This window comes from Bufo gargarizans, chromosome 6 (assembly GCF_014858855.1).
Source record: "Bufo gargarizans isolate SCDJY-AF-19 chromosome 6, ASM1485885v1, whole genome shotgun sequence".
NCBI classification, from domain to species: Eukaryota; Metazoa; Chordata; class Amphibia; order Anura; family Bufonidae; genus Bufo; species Bufo gargarizans.
The window spans coordinates 83,538,506-83,558,399 of record NC_058085.1 but is presented as its reverse complement, the minus strand read 5'-3'; the positions used below and the strand labels follow the sequence as shown (position 1 = coordinate 83,558,399).

At 42.3% G+C, this 19,894-nt stretch overlaps 1 protein-coding gene across 1 annotated transcript in view; it reads right to left on the bottom strand.

Annotated features, from left to right (window-relative positions):
- Nucleotides 1–1,941: 1,941 nt before the first annotated feature.
- The window catches only part of LOC122942627 (protein kinase C delta type-like), a 28,640-nt gene continuing 10,687 nt past the window's right edge, over nt 1,942–19,894 (bottom strand). Inside the window, exons 2-8 of the mRNA XM_044300337.1 lie at nt 7,542–7,822; nt 6,532–6,623; nt 5,814–6,015; nt 4,513–4,632; nt 3,846–3,971; nt 2,853–3,075; nt 1,942–2,482 (exon numbers count right to left, since the gene is read on the bottom strand). Coding sequence (XP_044156272.1) covers nt 2,941–3,075; nt 3,846–3,971; nt 4,513–4,632; nt 5,814–6,015; nt 6,532–6,623; nt 7,542–7,649 — 783 coding nt within the window. The 5' untranslated portion in view covers nt 7,650–7,822 and the 3' untranslated portion in view covers nt 1,942–2,482; nt 2,853–2,940. The remainder of the gene's footprint in view (nt 2,483–2,852; nt 3,076–3,845; nt 3,972–4,512; nt 4,633–5,813; nt 6,016–6,531; nt 6,624–7,541; nt 7,823–19,894) is intronic.

Here is a 19,894-nt window from a genome sequence, read left to right as displayed (position 1 = left end):
ATAACACTGTTGGGATTCGAGGTTGGGGAATGATGATAGAAAAGTAAGGAAGCTAAGATGTCTGTGTGTCACACTCTGCAGAGACGAGGCGCAGCTGAAAGAAGTTGTCCGGACTAAATGGAGAAGATGATGACAGGGAAGATCTACATAAGAGGAGACATCACCTTGGAGGCACTGGATGTGAGAGGTATGTGCTGCTGCAAAGCAAGTACAGTAAAATGTCTTTAGTACTAGACTGTGTGGGGAGGGGGGACGGTAGTTGACTGAAGCTACTTTCACACCTGCGTTAGGTGCGGATCCGTCTGGTATCTGCACAGACGGATCCGCACCTATAATGCAAACAATGGTATCCGTTCAGAATGGATCCGTTTGCATTACCATGAACAAAAAAAATAAAAATGCAAACGGATCCGTTTTGACTTACACTGAAAGTCAATGGGAGGCGGATCCGTTTTCAATTGCACCATATTGTGTCAGTGAAAACGGATCCGTCCCCATTGACTTACATTGTAAGTCAGAACGGATCCGGTTGGCTCCGCATTGCTGCAAGCAGCGTTTTGGTGTCCGCCCCCAGAGCGGAATGGAGGCTGAACGGATGCAAACTGATGCATTCTGAACGGATCCTTATCCATTCAGAATGCATTGGGGCAAAACTGATCCATTTTGGGCCGCTTGTGAGAGTCCTGAAACGGATCTCAAAAGCGGACCTAGAAACACCAGTGTGAAAGTAGCCTTACAGAATTGGACCATATGCATTGGGGCTTGGACTCCAGATCTTTTAAGACCATAGCAACCCGCCTGAACAGGACCCTATAGACTTCTTTTCGGGTACACAAACAGCTTGGTGTTACACTGATTTGGTCATGAAAACGTTTTTCAACAGGACAACACCAGGCTGCATGTTACTGTGAGGAGTATGTTTGGCCTAAATGTGCTTCAATGGACTGTAGTAAAATTTCAGAGATGATTCCAGAAATTCTGGGTGGGGCTTATGCAAACCCCACCGAAAGCGGCCGTTCTGGACCTTGTTTGGGGGGCTGTTCTTTAATGCCCCAAATTTACCAAAACCATGCCTCCCAAGTGTACATCTTTTGGCGGAACAGTCCCTCTTTTTGACCCAAGTCCCTCTTTGCTCCTTAAATGTTCCTCTTTTTGACCTGGGAAATAAATGTGCATTAATAAATGTGCACTAAATTGCTCCTTACTAAACTATCTGTAGTTTTCTACCTGTATACAGGCTCGGACTGGCCCACAGGGGTACAGGGGAATCCCCCGGTGGGCCCCTGAGCAAGGTGGGCCCCTACTCTCCCACCCCTGCACAAGTAGAACATAACACATTAGATTTACTGCACTACATACATATATTCAATGTACAGCACCTCAACCAGCCTATGTTCATATAAAAAAACTTGTTAAATTATTTATTATATTTGAATGTATCCGTATGGTGGGCCCCCAAAATAAATTTTACTGGTGGGCCCTAGGTACCCCAGTCCGACACTGCCTGTATATTAGACCTCAACTTCATTATTTAGTGCAATTTGGACCTTAAAGGAGTTTTCCAGGATTTTTTAATTGATGACCTAATTGATGTTTTATCTTCTCTTCCACTTTGTTCTTGTGTCTCCATTATGAAGAGACAGACGATTCTGTATGGATATTCTTCTTCTTCACCATGAACTTGTATGTTCTCTTTTTACTTACAGAAAGTAGAGTAGAAGCTTAAAATGTAATCATATGAGGAGACCAGTGAAATACAGCCCTGAGCAGCACATGGCTCGTCAGTGGAAATAAAACCAGGCACACAACGATATAGGGGGGAATAGAGAATTTTATTTCATTTATAATTTTATTAATGATGGGACAGATGATTTGGTGTAAATTCCAAATCAAAGTCAAGGATATGTTAGATCCATTGACTTTTATTGATTCAGGGGAAGGCGAAAAAAACCCTGTAGGGGGAAAAATTCCTTCCCGACTCCGCTTAGGGCAGTCAGACTATTTCCCTGGATCAGATATTATTAATCCAGAGGAAGGCGAAAAAACCTCACTGAGCCTCAGCCATCAGCTTCAGATGAGGAAAAATTCCTTCCCGACTCCACGCATGGCAGTCAGATAGGTCCCAGAATCAATGACTAAATAATCTGTCCACAGAAGGTTGGCCATATTGTACTTTTGATTAGGGGAATGGCTGAACTGGGGGAAGGGCAACTGTGTTGATCCATAGGAAGGCGATAAAAAACCCCTTTATGACATTTGCCAATCTGTCCTGATCTAAGGGGAAAAACACTCCTTCCTGACTGCAAATATGGCAGTGGGAATATAGTCCCTGGATCAAATGCCCGTACACATACTCACAGTCATCCAGCGTTGATCTGTGAGCTATAGGACCAGTGTCCTCTCTCAAGTGTGTTCCGGATGTTTTTCTTCAGCCCAGTGCCAATCGCAGGTCCAGTCTTCATATTTCTTCATGGTCTTCATGCTGTAGGATATATGACAGGATGTATCAGTACAGACACCACAAGATATGGTATAATATATAAAGACTGTGTGCTACATGTGAAGATCATGGATTTACAAATAGAACATGTCCCATTGTTTTCCATTTTGCGGACAATAATAAACATTTTTAAAGCAAGGTGGGACGTGCAGAATATGAAAATGCAGGACGCATACATCTGATAACCATATTTCGCGCATCCATGGTTTGTGGACCACAAAACACATTCAGTTGTGTGCATGAGGCCTAATAGTCATAAAACTGAAGCTTCATATTTGGAACACTTTAAATCTTGACTTATTAGGAAATGTATACAACTATATAGGAATACCACTTATTTCCAGCTATATACCTGGGTCCATTCTTCTGTCCGTCCATCAATCTTCTCCAGGAGCTCAGGAGGACATCTTGCTCTGATGACATTAGAGCGGGTGGAGGGTTTACCAGGTGACAAATGAAAACCCTCTGAAAATGGCCTGATCTTTAGATGGTAAAGGTCCCTTCTTGGCTGCTGCTGCTGCTGCCTCCATTCTGTCCAGGTAAAATTGCCTGGGACAGAGTTGAGGTATAGATGGCTATAAGCAAATAAATAGATGAAAATGAAGATATGATCATCACAAGTTGTCACAGACCTGATATGAAGCTTCTGGTGGTAGTATTATCACATATAATATGATCACCTTATGTACTCATCCTCCACCATAATAAGATATATTCTTTCTGGAGGAGTATAAAGCATCTTAAATGCCATATTAGGTTATTAGCCTACACTCCTTACAGAGGTCTACCTCTAACCAGCTCCATTCAACAAGTATTTGTTATAATTACAATCATGTCTTCTTTAAAGGCATGGACTAGTGAAATCAAAATGAGTAGATTAATAGAATACTTGGAGGTGTCAGATCTGCCTGAGCAGCTTTCCCTTCTGGTCCCTCTCTATGGCATGTATATACCCTACTATGACCTATGCACAGAAGATATCATCTTGAGAGAACGCCTTTAAAAGCTTCATAAAGAATATTTGAAAATCATGGAGGATATATATCTCAGAACAGGAACTCAAGCACGGTTCAGAACCTGACATTTTAATTGATTAGTGTTTGTCCTCCGCTGCACCCTCATGTGGGTTGTGGTGCTCTTCTCCACTAAGTCATACATAAAAGCTCTGTATGGTGACATGCATTCTTGGATTTGGAGTTTAGTGGCCCAGTCACCAAACTGCCATGTGCTGTGATGGCTGTGCCCACCTGCCAACATGTCCCCCAATCAAGCCCCTGACATTGAGAATCGTATATAGCATATGAAGTGTATGTAGAGCAGGGTAGAGCTTCTCTTTATTACTTACTACAGGGATGTGTGGTGGGGGCATCCGAAGGGCTTCCACTGAGACCCAGTCAATATGCTGGAAGAAACGATGGCCTCGGATGTTCCCGTGGACTCCTAAGCGCTTGGCAGGATCTTTCAGGAGGAGCTGAAAATGAGGAATGTAATTATAACTTAGTCACTATTTTGACATCTGAGCACAAGGACCAATCAGACTCCAGAGCTTACATTTTCAAAGGATAGCTGGGAAATGAAATCTGCAATCTGATTGGTTTCTATGGGCGACTTCTCCACTTTTCTTTTGCACCAGTTTTGATATATTTTGCCTAATGTTTATTCTGTCTGGATACTGGACTCAGGCTGTAGTGTCAGCAATGGGAGATTTTAGAAATCTGTGGCTGCTTGTTACATAAACTCCGAGAGGTGGACTAAAAATGTAGACGTGTCCTCAGTACATTAACTACCAGGCTCTTAAACTCTTATTGCAGTTAACAAGAAGTGCTGGTTGTGTATCGCTATCCTGCTAGCAGCATCTCTGAGGGGCGACCCTTCCCGAACACTACAGTGGTGAGTACTAGTGAAGGAGATCATGGTGCACTATGGGGTATTGTAGGGAGAGATGTCTTCTATCACAGGTTGTCATGTAACATTGTATACAGTACAGTAGTGTCATGTAGGAACATACTGACCTTTTTAATGATGTCTTTAGCGCCGGAGCGTGTTGTGCGCTGACTGGTAATCATTTCATTTAAGATGACACCAAATGAATACCAGTCCACTCCGACGCCATACTCCTCCCCAGCCAGCATCTGCCAGAAAGGAGAGAAGAGTGATACACGGCTTATACTATAAACCCGCACTGTAGGTGCTCAGGCTGTGTCACACAAGGTGTTTAGCTAAATGAGGACAAGATGTTCTGCCTCCATCCAGCTGCAGATAAACTGTAACCACAAGGTCATCTGCTGCTGTAGGGACAGACGTTGCCTTGTAGCCCTTCTGTTTCTGATAAATGGCTTTCATATGAAGGTGACAGAAGGAACCTCACTGCTATAGGCTCAGTGTGACCGAATGCTACATGGTGGTCCATTCATTGGAACAGGAGCATTCTACTGCCATGTTACCTCAACTATTACACCTCATACACTCTGTAGAAGAATGCGTGAAAAATAAGTATTTGCAATAATACAGAAGTATTGCTGTTAATAGTACAGGAGTTCAAAGGATTGCTGGTTCAACTTCCCTAAGAGAACACCGTCAAAATCTTGACTCCAAAATTGCTGTTTTTATGTCACGGGGCATGGTCAGCCACCCATAAAAAAATTATTTTCTTTTATGCCAGTTTTCTGGCGCAAGTGAAGCCAGAAATGTACGGATGATGGGAGCTGTGGTAGATTTCCGGTTAGGCGCATGCAATGGAGGAGCAACGTAGGGGATATCAAGACCGATGCAAAAAGGCAAGGAAGAAAAATGCGGAAAGCATAATTGCCAAAATTGGTCTGGTCCGGAAAGGGGTAAGAGGAGGCATTTATTAATACATAATGATGAGAAAATAAGTGATTAATAATAGGAAGAATTACCATCATTAAAGGGATTTCTGGGTTCAGAATATTCATTATATTTCTTCAGAATAGGCCATAAGTATCAGAACAGTGGGGGTCTGACTCTCGAAAACCCCCCCTCTCAGCTATATGAAGGGGCCATGATGCTACCTGCAGGATATCGCAGCTTTTTCCCGTTCATGTCAATGAGAAGAAGCTGCAGTAGCCTGCATCAAGTAGATGGCGTGCAGTAATCAATGAGGAGGCCGTAGAGCTCACACCATCAATGTGGACCCTTCAGACAGGTAATAGGTGTGGGTGCCAAGAGTCGGACCTCCACCAAACTGATGTTGATGGCCGATCCTGAGGATATGCGACCAATATTCCAAACCTGGAAAACCCCTTTAATACAAATGGAATGGCAGAAATGAGGAAAACTCCATTTTTCTCACCTCAGGAGCCACATAGCCTTCTGTCCCAGCATATTCGGTGGCTGTGCGGTCTCCAAGCATGTTCTCAAGTGCGAGACCGAAATCTGTGATCTTAATATGGCCCGTCTCAGCCACCAGGATGTTCTCGGGCTTGAGGTCTCTGTGGACAATTCCCTTAGAATGGAGAAATTGGATGCCACACACGAGCTCAGCGGCATAGAATCTGTCAGAAAAGTAACTAAATCAATATAATGCGAGGATAGCACAGAAGACTGTTAGACATCCTTACCATTCACTAAACTAAGAGGCAAAATATATATCTTATCACTGTCAACGGAGGAGGCTGCATGGTGGCTTAAAATCCCTCACCCCATTAAGCAGCTCTGCTATTGGAGGAAACCAGTTGTAGTCACATTCTAGGACCGGTTGCTTGTGACTATTGATGGCCATTCCCGGAGAACCCCTTTAGTTCCTGGGAATGTGACTAAGGCTTCTTCACATCACACAGGGGAGATCTGTTCTCCTGTATGTCTTTTAATATCAGATGGAGGATCACAGCCCAAGGAAGAGAGGAGACATTCCCTAACATTTCCTGAGGAACATTTCTTCAATCCTTCTTTGGTAGAGAAGAAACGGAGGAGCAGATCTCATCAGTGTGATGTACATAAGGCAGGACGCTGTATCTAATATTTCACGGCATTTTCGGACCGTTTAGCTGAGGTTTTGTATTCAGCCTTACCTTGCACTGGGGATGTCAAGCCGCCCCTTCGTCCTCAGGAATTGATCAAAGTCCCCGCAGCTCATGTATTCCAGCCCAAGTAGAAAAAGCAACTGTGACATAGAAGACGCCATTACCAAACCATCAGATCACATTTACTGTACAGAATATAGCTAGTGGCTTTTGAAATCCTTGAAGGGATATTCAAGTTTCATTACGTAACAGTTATTCTTTGTGTATAGTGAAAGATTATACAGTTTTACGATCTTTCTGTATCAGATTGTCAGTTATTATGATCTCTGCTTGCAGTTATGAATAGAAACCTTCACTGCTTTCCTGTAGCTGCTATAAATCTGTCCTGGACCTGTGATGGAGACATGGTGCTCAGCACTTTACTAGACACAGAACTGATAACTGTTCTCTAATGATCCAAGTGTCCGTGTGTCCAGTACATGGCGAGGAGAAACAATGAAGGATCCTATTTAAGAGATCTTACAAACTGTGACGACTTGATGCAAAAAGTGCTGTATTTTTGGATTACAAAGGAACATTTTTCCCTTAGGCCCCATTCACAAGACCATTTTCTTTTTTCCAGACTGCAAACTGCGGATCTGCTAAACACGGACACGGGTCCTTCCACGTGCTTCTAATCCGTGCCATGCCCCAAAAGATAGGACACGTCCCCTCTTTAGCCGCATCTTGCGGATCGTGGACCATTTGAAGGCAGTGAGTATGCTCCTCGAAGCAGGGAGTACATAGTCGTTTAAGTTTTAATGGAGTTTTTAATGGAGCATTGGTCACACAGGCAAACTACCTCTTCATTCACATGGGGACTCAGTCACCCCTGTTCTTCTTATCACTGGGGGCCCCTGAAATCCTACCAGACCCATTTGCTCTGACATGGATAGTCATCCTGTCAGGTGTTACAGTGAAGGGTCTTGGGTTCTCCAGCGAGTGCTGCTGGTCCCATTTTCTGCTGATTGGGGTACAAGTGGAGACATTTGATAAAAGTGAGGTTGTAAGTAGTGTACCTTGGTCTGAAATGCAAAGTCTGCGTGGACAAGGAAGGGGCTCCCAGATGCCAGCTGTAACACTCGGTGCTCCACCAACACATCCGCCTCATTGCAGTTGGCAAGCATGGCTCTCTTGCTGATGATCTTCACAGCATACTTCTGATGGTTAGAAGTGCCCTCAGCCAAGATGACCTTTCCATAACCTCCCCGCCCGAGCACATGATGGAATATTAATCTCTCCCTGATGTTCTCGGAGATTGTGCTTCTAGAGCAGGTTGGCCGAACACCACTGTCCTCAACTGGGGGAGAAATAATAGAAAAACATGAGAAGGCATTTAAAGGGATATTCCCATCTGAGGCATTAATACCACATTGATTGTCTTGGCCCTTTCTGTTACTCTCATAGACCATTGTTAACAACAGTAATGAATCTTCATAGCCGAGTACAGGTCGACCCATAGTATCAGGGATTGGTTCCCTCACGTCTAACTTGTCCCAGTATATAGACCAAATGTTACAACCAAGGGTCCAAAAAACAGAGTCTTATACTAAAGATACTACACAAATTATTCAAAAAATGGAGACATTGAAATTTAATGACACCTGGATTATGGGATCCCTAGACATTCAATCCCTATATACGATAATAGAGCATGAAAAGGGAAAACAGGCTGTGAAATCCCAACTAAGTTTGGAAGGGAGGTTGGGAGTTGAACAAATTGATTTTATAATAGAAAGGATAGACTTCATTTTAAATCACAATTATTTTAACTTTGAGGGAGTTTTTTATTTACAAATACAGGGGACTGCCATGGGCACCAGGTTCGCCCCCAGTTATGCCAATTTATTTATGGCAGAGTGGGAACGATTGGTTATTCAACCAAGGCTGGGGACGGACCTGGTGCTCTGGCAGCGTTATATCGATGACATGCTTTTTATTTGGCAAAGTGGGAATGAAAATCTATAATCCTTTTTGAAAGATATTAATTCCAATGATAGGAATCTTAAATTTACAGGCACTACGAGTCAGGTGAACGTTGAATACCTGGACTTATATATCAGCATTGTGAATCAGGATGTAGCACTTTTGTCAAACCCACTGCCAAGAATAGTTATATTTTATTTAATAGTTGCCACCTCCCCAGCTGGTTGTCCAATATCCCACATGGACCATTCCGAAGAATAAAAAGAAATTGCACATTGGAAACACAATTTGAGATAGAAGCCAATAAGATGAGGGACAATTTTCTGGAGAAGAAATATCCAATTGAGATTTTTAGACAAAGCACTACAACAGGTTAAAGGTATGGACAGGAATTCTTTCTTTGAGGGAAAAATAGCACAATATTCAGATCCCCCTCAAGAAATATTGCGGTTAACCTTGCCCTTTAGTGATGATTATAAGAAAATACGCCAAATTGTGAACAAACACTGGCATCTGTTGCAAAAAGATAAAATCATAGGTACAATATTGCCAGCAAATCCAAAAATCACTTTTACAAAGGCCCCTAATTTGAGTATAAAAGTGGCCCCCACGGTGAAGGGACAACCAAATAGGGAATCCACTATATCCAATTGGATGGGTCTACAGGGCTTTTTTAGGTGCGGTAGTTGTAAAAACTGCAAAGCAACATTTTTCCAGAGAAGAACCAATGAGTTAATGTCCAATCACAATAGTCATCGCCACCAAATTAGGGATTGTCTAACGTGCAATTCAGAAAATGTAATTTATGCGATAGAATGTCCGTGCAAACGACTCTACATAGGTAGGACCAAGAGATCGTTAAAAAAACGTATTGCAGAACACATCAATAACATATGGAAGGGATTTGAAAACCATTCACTATCACAGAACTTTAAAATTAGTCACAATCAGGTTCCCTTAAGGTATGAGATTTCTTGCCATTGACAAAGTGGAAAAAGAGTGGAGAGGAGGCAACCACATAGAAAGGATGTCTAGACTTGAAACTAAGCGAATATTTGAATTTGATACCCTGATACCCAAGGGGCTCAATGCTGAATTTGAGCTCTTTGGATTTTTATAAGGAGTTGGTGGGCGCCCACGTTTCGATGACTAACCAACTGTTCATATTATGGTCGGTTTTTCCTCTAGACATGGGCCCCCACCACTATACATCCCTGGAATCTACATCTGAATTTATATCTACATTTATGTCTATATTTATATATATATATATATATATATATGTACCGTATTTATCGACGTATAACACGCACAGGCGTCTAACACGCACCTTCATTTTAGGAGGGAAATTTCAGGAAAAAAATTAAAATTTAAAATAAAGACCTTTGAAGCAAAATAAGGGTAGCTCAGAACTTTTTTTTATTAATATTATTACCACTTATAAGGTAAATAATGTAAAAGGATGACACTTATGGGGCTCTGTGGATGACACTTATGTCATCCACAGATCCCCATAAGTGTCATCTACAGATCCCCCATCAGTGTGGAGAGAGTTGTCCTTTTAATATATTCTATATTGTATATCAATTTATGTTTTTACTTTCAATACATTCTATATCATACTGCCATCCCTATCTGATTGCCATTTTAGATATTTATGTATTAGTTATTTGTCTGTTTAGGAATAAATATATATTTACAGACTAAACGTGGTCACGGTTATCCTGAGTGCCCTGTTCATTCATTTAGAATTCACGCTTTCTTGTATCGAGCGAGTGGTCTTGATATACAGGAGCACCGGTTGGTGAGTGGTGTTCTTAGTGCGACATTTATCTTTTTATCGAGTACAGAGCTTGGCCTTCTCCAGCAGTCCCATAGACTTGGATCGGTGATAGCTGGGGGACTATACTATTCTATTTAATAAAATCTAGCACCTTTTAAATAAATACAGACTCAGAACAGACTCCAAATAAATGCAGAAAACAGACCCCCTAAATAAATACAGACCCCAGACCAAGTGCCTTAACCCCTTAAAGGGGTTGTCTCACGTCAGTAAATTGTATTTATCATGTAGAGAAAGTTAATACAAGGCACTTACTAATGTATTGTGATTGTCCATATTGCCTCCATTGCTGGATTGATTCAGTTTTCCATCACATTATACACTGCTTGTTTCCATGGTTACGACCATCTTGCAATCCAGCACATGTGGCCATGCTTGCACACTAAAGAAAAAAGTGCTGGCCTATGCTCGCTCCTGCAGTCCCAGCCACCAAAATGGCCGGCACTTTTTCCTATAGTGTACAAGCATGGATTGCAGGGTGGTCCTAACCCCTGGATACAAGCAGTTAACATTACAGCGTTCATTATGAAAACAGAAACATTTCTCTGCATCAACATTTTCTGACACCCACAGCTTTTTTGACTTCAGAGCTGTATGAGGGCTTGTTTTTTTGCAGAGTTATCTGTAGTTTTTATTGGTAGATTTTGTGGGTACATACAACTTTTTGGTCACTCTTTATCTAATTGTTTTAGAGTGGCACAAGGTGACCCAAAATGGCGAATTGGGTGTTTTTATTTTTTCTTGTTACAACATTCACCTCGTTTTAAAAATATTTTGATATTTTATTACTCCAGACATTTTCTGACGCAGCGATGTCGGTTATGTTTATTTTTTATTTATATATTTTAAATATAAAATTGAGAATGGGGATTACATTTTCAGTTTTTTTTAAAAACATTTTTACAATGTAATTTTTAGCCCCCCTGGGGTAATTGGACATGTGATCTTCTGATCCCTCGTCCCATAGACTGTAATAGAAAACGATTGCAGTCTACAGGATTTTCACAGTCTGACAGTTAGGCCCTGTCTTGAGCATGCAGCGAATGCCCGTGGGAACCAGTGTAGAGGATGGGAGTGGTAGTTGCCCTGATGAGGTTTTGTGTTGTCACGGTGTCCTACCTCAGGTTGTCGCTTCTTGGGGTCTGTTGGAGTGAAAGTAATTGTACTGAAGAATGAGCCCAGAGTGAAAATGTTGAACCTGAGATACATACAGCAGCAGCAGGCTTTAGTGCAATTCTTCCAAGCCACCAGCTGAGGAGGTACAGTGCAGGTTGGGTGGCTGCACTTAGATAGGACTGGCATGGCCACTTGTACTGGACTGCAGGCAGCTAGCCGTGACAGTCCTGGGAACTTTCACAAGGTCCCAGGCTGTCATGAAAACTGACTGGAGACCCTACATTCGTGTATCCTCATGGATGCCATGGTTGCAATTGACAGCACTATTTGAGGGGTTAAATGACAAGGATCGGCATTAGGGATGAGCGAATCGACTTCGGATGAAACAAGGTATCACTTGCATATCACGTACATGATTTTTCCATAAGGGGTTAAAAGGTTGTCCCATAATTACATATCATTATTTTATAGATGATAAAAAATGAATCCTATGTGCCATTTACATGTTGAATAATCCAGTGAAGAGTTCTGACATTTACTTGTACAGTACGGCGCCACCTGGTGTTTAATGTGCACCTACTGAGCTGAGCGCTGCTGGTCACAGGTCAGTCCCTCCCCTCACAGGGCTCCTCTCTGGTCACTGCAGAGCGGCTACAAGACATGGCTTCCCGGTGTCCACTGCAGAGGAGCTAATAGGAAGGCTTCTTCCATGCAGAAAGCTATTTCTATCGGCTGTTGTGCCATGAACACAGGATCACTGTGCAGAGACCTGGCTCTGGGAAGAGTGAGCACGTGTGACCAGCAGCTCAGTAGATGGACGCGCACGTTGCGGTACTGTGAACACCAGTTGGTACTATACTATGTAAGTAATCGTCATACCTCTTCACTGGATTATTTTCTAATGGTATGTGAGAGCCAAATGTGCTTAACTATGATCTATAAATGAATATGACAAGTAATGGTAGACCAACCCCTTTAACCCCTCCTGACATGTGACATACATATACCATATGACACATTTCGCAGGGGAGTATATAGGGCAGACTCCATACACAGTGGGTGTCAAATATTTAATAAAACGTTTCATAACATTAAAAATATTTATTTTAAACTAAAAAAATAAAACAGTTTTCACATTTATCATATGAAAATGCAAACAATAGTAATATATCCATAACTGGCATCACCATATCTGTAAACTTCCAACCTATTAAAATATCCCATAAAGTGAAAACATAAAAAATACACAATGTGAGAATTGCTGCTTTTTGGTCACTTTAACTCCCAAACAATGGAATAAAAAATTGTCAAAAAAATGGTATCAATAAAAATTAAAGGTCTGCCGAATAAATACAAAAGTTCTGGGTTTTAGAATATTTTATTTTGTACATGTAGTAAACACATAGATGTAGTATCACCATGACTGGAATGACCGGATGGATACAGATAACATCATTTTTACAGTGAACACCATTAAAACTAAATCTTTGTAAACTTGCAGACCAGACCCCTGAATAAACACCCCGGAGTAAATACACGCCCCATAATACATATAGACCCCAAACCACCCTAAATAAATACAGTTTTCAAAGCTGCTGCAGAACAGCATTACACAGGTCAGATGCTGCTGACCTTCTCCCAGTCCATTACTGGGGGCGTTTTCCCACTTACATATTCAGGTCAGTATTTGTGAGACTAAACCCAGAGAGGAAGGATTATGGAAACCTCTGCATTTCTTATGTACTTTCTGTTCCTCATGTGAAAGTGGCCTAAAGAAAGAAGTTCTGCAGCAGCTGCAGGGTGTATCACAAGGAGTAATGCACTTCCTAGAATACATTATTAAGAATATTAGAAGTCACCTTGGAGGTCAGAGATGTGTAGACGGCATGTGGCCTTCTACATTTCTATGGACATGGAGCTCCTGACCACTTCTAATCATTCCCATTAGGGGCACATTGCTCCATGTATCAGGATCACTCCTGTGCATGCAGGGTTGTTACAGTGTGTACTGTGCACACTATAGGCTACTGTTTATGACAGCCTGTATTCTGTCCATACACAGGCTCTGCTGACAACTCATACAGGACACTATCGGGGTGATTAGAAATAATTCCTAGAACATAAAATACTTAAGACTGGACGGGTGTATGTCCTAATTCACACTTCACTGCCCCAGCCCTGTATCTAAATACCCTGACCAAGACAAAATGGCTTGTTGTCACTCCCAAGGAACTGAGCACCCAGGATACATGGTGGCTAGCACTCCTCCCCCAACCCTAGTAACCCCCCAATAAATGTGGAATCCCCTTTCTTCTGCTTGTCTCAGGTCTCAGCGCTACAGATTGGATTAATGTAAAGTTATAACAATGTGTCCAGGATGTATAACTTCTATATTCCTATATGTGTGCATCTACCTGAGACTCTCTGGTTCTCCTGCTGGTCTTCTGTCTTCGGGACGTCTTCCTCTTTCTTGATCAGGGACTTCTTTGCTCCTTTTGAAGAGATAAGGATGAGTTTTCTCTTCTTGGCACATTTGGGCTCTGTAGTCACATCGTCGTCCACTTGAATGCGCTGATCCTTAGGAGACATCTTCTTGGAGGAGCTGGATGTTCTTCTCTTCTTCCTCTTTTTGCTCCTCTTGGGTGTCTCCTTCTCTTCATCCGCTGAGGTCAGGATGGTCCGTCTCTTCTTCCCTCCTTTCCTCCTGATGAGAGTCTCCTCTTCTTTCTTCATCACGTTCTGCTCATCAGCCGATGAGTCAGAAAATCCTCTTCTTTTCTTCGCTCCTCTCTTCCTCCCAACAATCTCCTCTTCCTCCGAATCCATTATAGCGCTTTCCATAAGGTCAGCAGATATGTCCTCCGTCGCCAGTCAACTCTAACTGCCACTTCCAACTGCCACCTACCATTCAGATACGGGCACCACAGTTGCCCTGGTTACATGGTTGTGATGTGAGTAGGAACTGACCAATAGCATTCAGCCATTTCTGCCATCTTTTTTATTTTTTTATATTTATTGAAAATACATTTCTTCTATGCAATGTAATAGATTTAAGTTTCCATTTTACTGTGATTTTTACGAAACTCAAATGAAATGTGCTGCAAAGGTGGAGCAATAATCTGCATTATAAAGATGGCAGGAGAAACATGTGCCTATTTATTAAAAAATTCTGTCTTTATGATAAATCTCTGCATTGTGCTGTTCTTCTGTTATTCCTCCTGGAAATTTATGAACAAACTGAGCGTTACTATTCCTCTTGTCAAAGGGTTATGTCCCTATACAGTTGTATAGTGTGGACAATGGGAATAGTAAGAACAGGCTGGAGCTACACAAAAACGTTTTGTAGAACTACTGATTGATTTTGTTACATTTTGAATCTAATTACTTAAAGGGGTATTTCTACCTGGGACATTGATGACATATCTCTAGGACCCACTTTTGTCTCCAGAACGGGACCTCTGTTCACCACTATGGGAGTTAAGAAGCAGAAGAATAGTAGAGCGTTGGATCGGTTACTCCTGACAGTCTCATATATTTCAGCCCATTTGCTTGGCTATTTTGGGAACTCCTATGTCATTGAATGGAGAGCATTTCACAGTCTGCATGGTGTGCTGTCCTTCATTTTGGTGGCCAAGTTCTCTAGACAAGATCGGATCCCATAGGTGGGACCCACAGCTATCAGTTGGGTTCAAGTCTGGCTGAACCACTCAAGGACATTCCCAGAGTTGTCCCTAGGCCAATCCTCTGCTGTCTTGAAGGTGAATCTTTGGCCCAGTCTAAGGACAGAGCACTATGGATTGAGGTTTTCATTAACCACTTTAACCCCGCTAGGTGAAACCCCCTTAATGACCAGGCCACTCTTTACACTTCGGCACTACACTCCTTTCACCGTTTATTGCTCGGTCATGCAACTTACCACCCAAATGAATTTTACCTCCTTTTCTTCTCACTAATAGAGCTTTCATTTGGTGGTATTTCATTGCTGCTGAAATTTTTACTTTTTTTGTTATTAATCGAAATTTAACGATTTTTTTGCAAAAAAACGACATCCATATATAAATTTTTCGCAAAATTTATTGTTCTACATGTCTTTGATTAAAAAAAAATGTTTGGGCAAAAAAAAAAAATGGTTTGGGTAAAAGTTATAGCGTTTACAAACTATGGTACAAAAATGTGAATTTCCGCTTTTTGAAGCAGCTTTTTTTTCTGAGCACCTGTCATGTTTCCTGAGGTTCTACAATGCCCAGACAGTAGAAAAACCACACAAATTACCCCATTTCGGAAAGTAGACACCCTAAAGTATTCGCTGATGGGCATAGTGAGTTCATAGAACTTTTTATTTTTTGTCACAAGTTAGCGGAAAATAATGATTTTTTAATTTTTTTTTCTTACAAAGTCTCATATTCCACTAACTTGCGACAAAAAATAAAAAATTCTAGGAACTCGCCATGCCCCTCACGGAATACCTTGGGGTGTCTTCTTTCCAAAATGGGGTCATTTGTGGCGTAGTTATACTGCCCTGGCAATTTAGGGGCCCATATGTGTGAGAAGTACTTTGCAATCAAAATGTGTAAAAAATGGCCTGCGAAATCCGAAAGGTGCTCTTTGGAATGTGTGCCCCTTTGCCCACCTAGGCTGCAATAAAGTGTCACACATCCCGTACTCAGGAGAAGTTGGGGAATGTGTTTTGGGGTGTCATTTTACATATACCCATGCTGGGTGAGAGAAATATCTTGGCAAAAGACAACTTTTCAAATTTTTTAAAACAAAGTTGACATTTGACCAAGATATTTATCTCACCCAGCATGGGTATATGTAAAATGACACCCCAAAACACATTCCCCAACTTCTCCTGAGTACGGCGATACCACATGTGTGACACTTTTTTGCAGCCTAGGTGGGCAAAGCGGCCCAAATTCCTTTTAGGAGGTCATTTTTAGACATTTGGATCCCAGACTTCTTCTCACGCTTTCGGGCCCCTAACATGCCAGGGCAGTATAAATACCCCACATATGACCCCATTTTGGAAAGAAGACACCCAAGGTATTCAGTGAGGGGCATGGCGAGTTCCTAGAATTATTTTTTTTTGGCACAAGTTAGCGGAAATAGATTTTTTTTGTATTTTCTCACAAAGTCTCCCTTTCCGCTAACTTGGGACAAAAATTTCAATCTTTCATGGACTCAATATGCCCCTCACGGAATACCTTGGGGTGTCTTCTTTCCTAAATGGGGTCACAAGTGGGGTATTTATACTGCCCTGGCATTTTAGGGGCCCTAAAGCGTGAGAAGAAGTCTGGAATATAAATGTCTAAAAAATTTTACGCATTTGGATTCCGTGAGGGGTATGGTGAGTTCATGTGAGATTTTATTTTTTGACACAAGTTAGTGGAATATGAGACTTTGTAAGAAAAAACAAAAACAAAAACAAACTAAAAATGTATCCGCTAACTTGTGCCCAAAAAAATGTCTGAATGGAGCCTTACAGGGGGTGATCAATGACAGGGGGGTGATCAGGGAGTCTACAGGGAGTGCAGAATTATTAGGCAAGTTGTATTTTTGAGGATTAATTTTATTATTGAACAACAACCATGTTCTCAATGAACCCAAAAAACTCATTAATATCAAAGCTGAATATTTTTGGAAGTAGTTTTTAGTTTGTTTTTAGTTTTAGCTATTTAGGGGGATATCTGTGTGTGCAGGTGACTATTACTGTACATAATTATTAGGCAACTTAACAAAAAACAAATATATACCCATTTCAATTATTTATTTTTACCAGTGAAACCAATATAACATCTCAACATTCACAAATATACATTTCTGACATTTCAAAAACAAAACAAAAACAAATCAGTGACCAATATAGCCACCTTTCTTTGCAAGGACACTCAAAAGCCTGCCATCCATGGATTCTGTCAGTGTTTTGATCTGTTCACCATCAACATTGCGTGCAGCAGCAACCACAGCCTCCCAGACACTGTTCAGAGAGGTGTACTGTTTTCCCTCCTTGTAAATCTCACATTTGATGATGGACCCCAGGTTCTCAATGGGGTTCAGATCAGGTGAACAAGGAGGCCATGTCATTAGATTTTCTTCTTTATACCCTTTCTTGCCAGCCACGTTGTGGAGTACTTGGACGCGTGTGATGGAGCATTGTCCTGCATGAAAATCATGTTTTTCTTACCTTGCAGACTTCTTCCTGTACCACTGCTTGAAGAAGGTGTCTTCCAGAAACTGGCAGTAGGACTGGGAGTTGAGCTTGACTCCATCCTCAACCCAAAAAGGCCCCACAAGCTCATCTTTGATGATACCAGCCCAAACCAGTACTCCACCTCCACCTTGCTGGCGTCTGAGTCGGACTGGAGCTCTCTGCCCTTTACCAAATCCAGCCATCTGGCCCATCAAGACTCACTCTCATTTCATCAGTCCATAAAACCTTAGAAAAATCAGTCTTGAGATATTTCTTGGCCCAGTCTTGACGTTTCAGCTTGTGTGTCTTGTTCAGTGGTGGTCGTCTTTCAGCCTTTCTTACCTTGGCCATGTCTCTGAGTATTGCACACCTTGTGCTTTTGGGCACTCCAGTGATGTTGCAGCTCTGAAATATGGCCAAACTGGTGGCAAGTGGCATCTTGGCAGCTGCACGCTTGACTTTTCTCAGTTCATGGGCAGTTATTTTGCGCCTTGGTTTTTCCACACGCTTCTTGCGACCCTGTTGACTATTTTGAATGAAACGCTTGATTGTTCGATGATCACGCTTCAGAAGCTTTGCAATTTTAAGAGTGCTGCATCCCTCTGCAAGATATCTCACTATTTTTGACTTTTCTGAGTCTTTCAAGTCCTTCTTTTGACCCATTTTGCCAAAGGAAAGGAAGTTGCCTAATAATTATGCACACCTGATATAGGGTGTTGATGTCATTAGACCACACCCCTTCTCATTACAGAGATGCACATCACCTAATATGCTTAATTGGTAGTAGGCTTTCAAGCCTATACAGCTTGGAGTAAGACAACATGCATAAAGAGGATGATGTGGTCAAAATACTCATTTGCCTAATAATTCTGCACGTAGTGTATATGGGGTGATCACCCCCCTGTCATTGATCACCCCCCTGTAAGGCTCCATTCAGACGTCCGTATGATTTTTTACGGATCCACGGATACATGGATTAGATCCGCAAAATGCATACGGACGTCTGAATGGAGCCTTACAGGGGGGTGATCAATGACAGGGGGGTGATCAGGGAGTCTATATGGGTGATCACCCCCCTGTAAGGCTCCATTCAGACGTCCGTATGATTTTTTACGGATCCACAGATACCTGGATCGGATACGCAAAACGCATACGGACGTCTGAATGGAGCCTTACAGGGGGGTGATCAATGACAGGGGGTGATCAGGGAGTCTATATGGGTGATCACCCCCCTGTAAGGCTCCATTCAGACGTCCGTATTATTTTTTACGGATCCACGGATACATGAATCGGATCTGCAAAACACATGCGGACCTCTGAATGGAGCCTTACAGGGGGGTGATCAATGACAGGGGGGTGATCAGGGAGTCTATATGGGTGATCACCCCCCTGTAAGGCTCCATTTAGACGTCCGCATGTGTTTTGCGGATCCGATCCATGTATCAGTGGATCCGTAAAAATCATACGGACGTCTAAATGGAGCCTTACAGGGTGGTGATCAATGACGGAGGTGATCAGGGAGTCTATATGGGTGATCACCCCTCTGTCATTGATCACCCCCCTGTAAGGCTCCATTCAGACGTCCGCATGTGTTTTGCGGATCCGATCTATGTATCAGTGGATCCGTAAAAATCATACGGACGTCTGAATGGAGCCTTACAGGGGGGTGATCAATGACGGAGGTGATCAGGGAGTCTATATGGGTGATCACCCCTCTGTCATTGATCACCCCCCCTGTAAGGCTCCATTCAGACGTCCGCATGTGTTTTGCGGATCCGATCCATGTATCAGTGGATCCGTAAAAATCATATGGACGTCTGAATGGAGCCTTACAGGGGGGTGATCAATGACAGGGGGGTGATCAATGACAGGGAAGTGATCAGGAAGTCTATATGCGTGATCACCCCCTTGTCATTGATCACCCACCTGTAAGGCTCCATTCAGACGTCCGTATGTGTTTTGCAGATCCGATCCATGTATCCGTGGATCCGTAAAAATCATACGGACCTCTGAATGGAGCCTTACAGGGGGGTGATCAATGACAGGGGGGTGATCAGGGAGTCTACATGGGGTGATCAGGGGTGATCAGTGGTTCATAAAGGGTTAATAAGTGACAGGGGGGGGTGTAGTGTAGTGTAGTGGTGTTTGGTGCTACTTTACTGAGCTGCCTGTGTCCTCTGGTGGTCGATCCAAACAAAAGGGACCACCAGAGGACAAGGTAGCAGGTATATTAGACGCTGTTATCAAAACAGCGTCTAATATACCTGTTAGGGGTTAAAAAAATCACATCTCCAGCC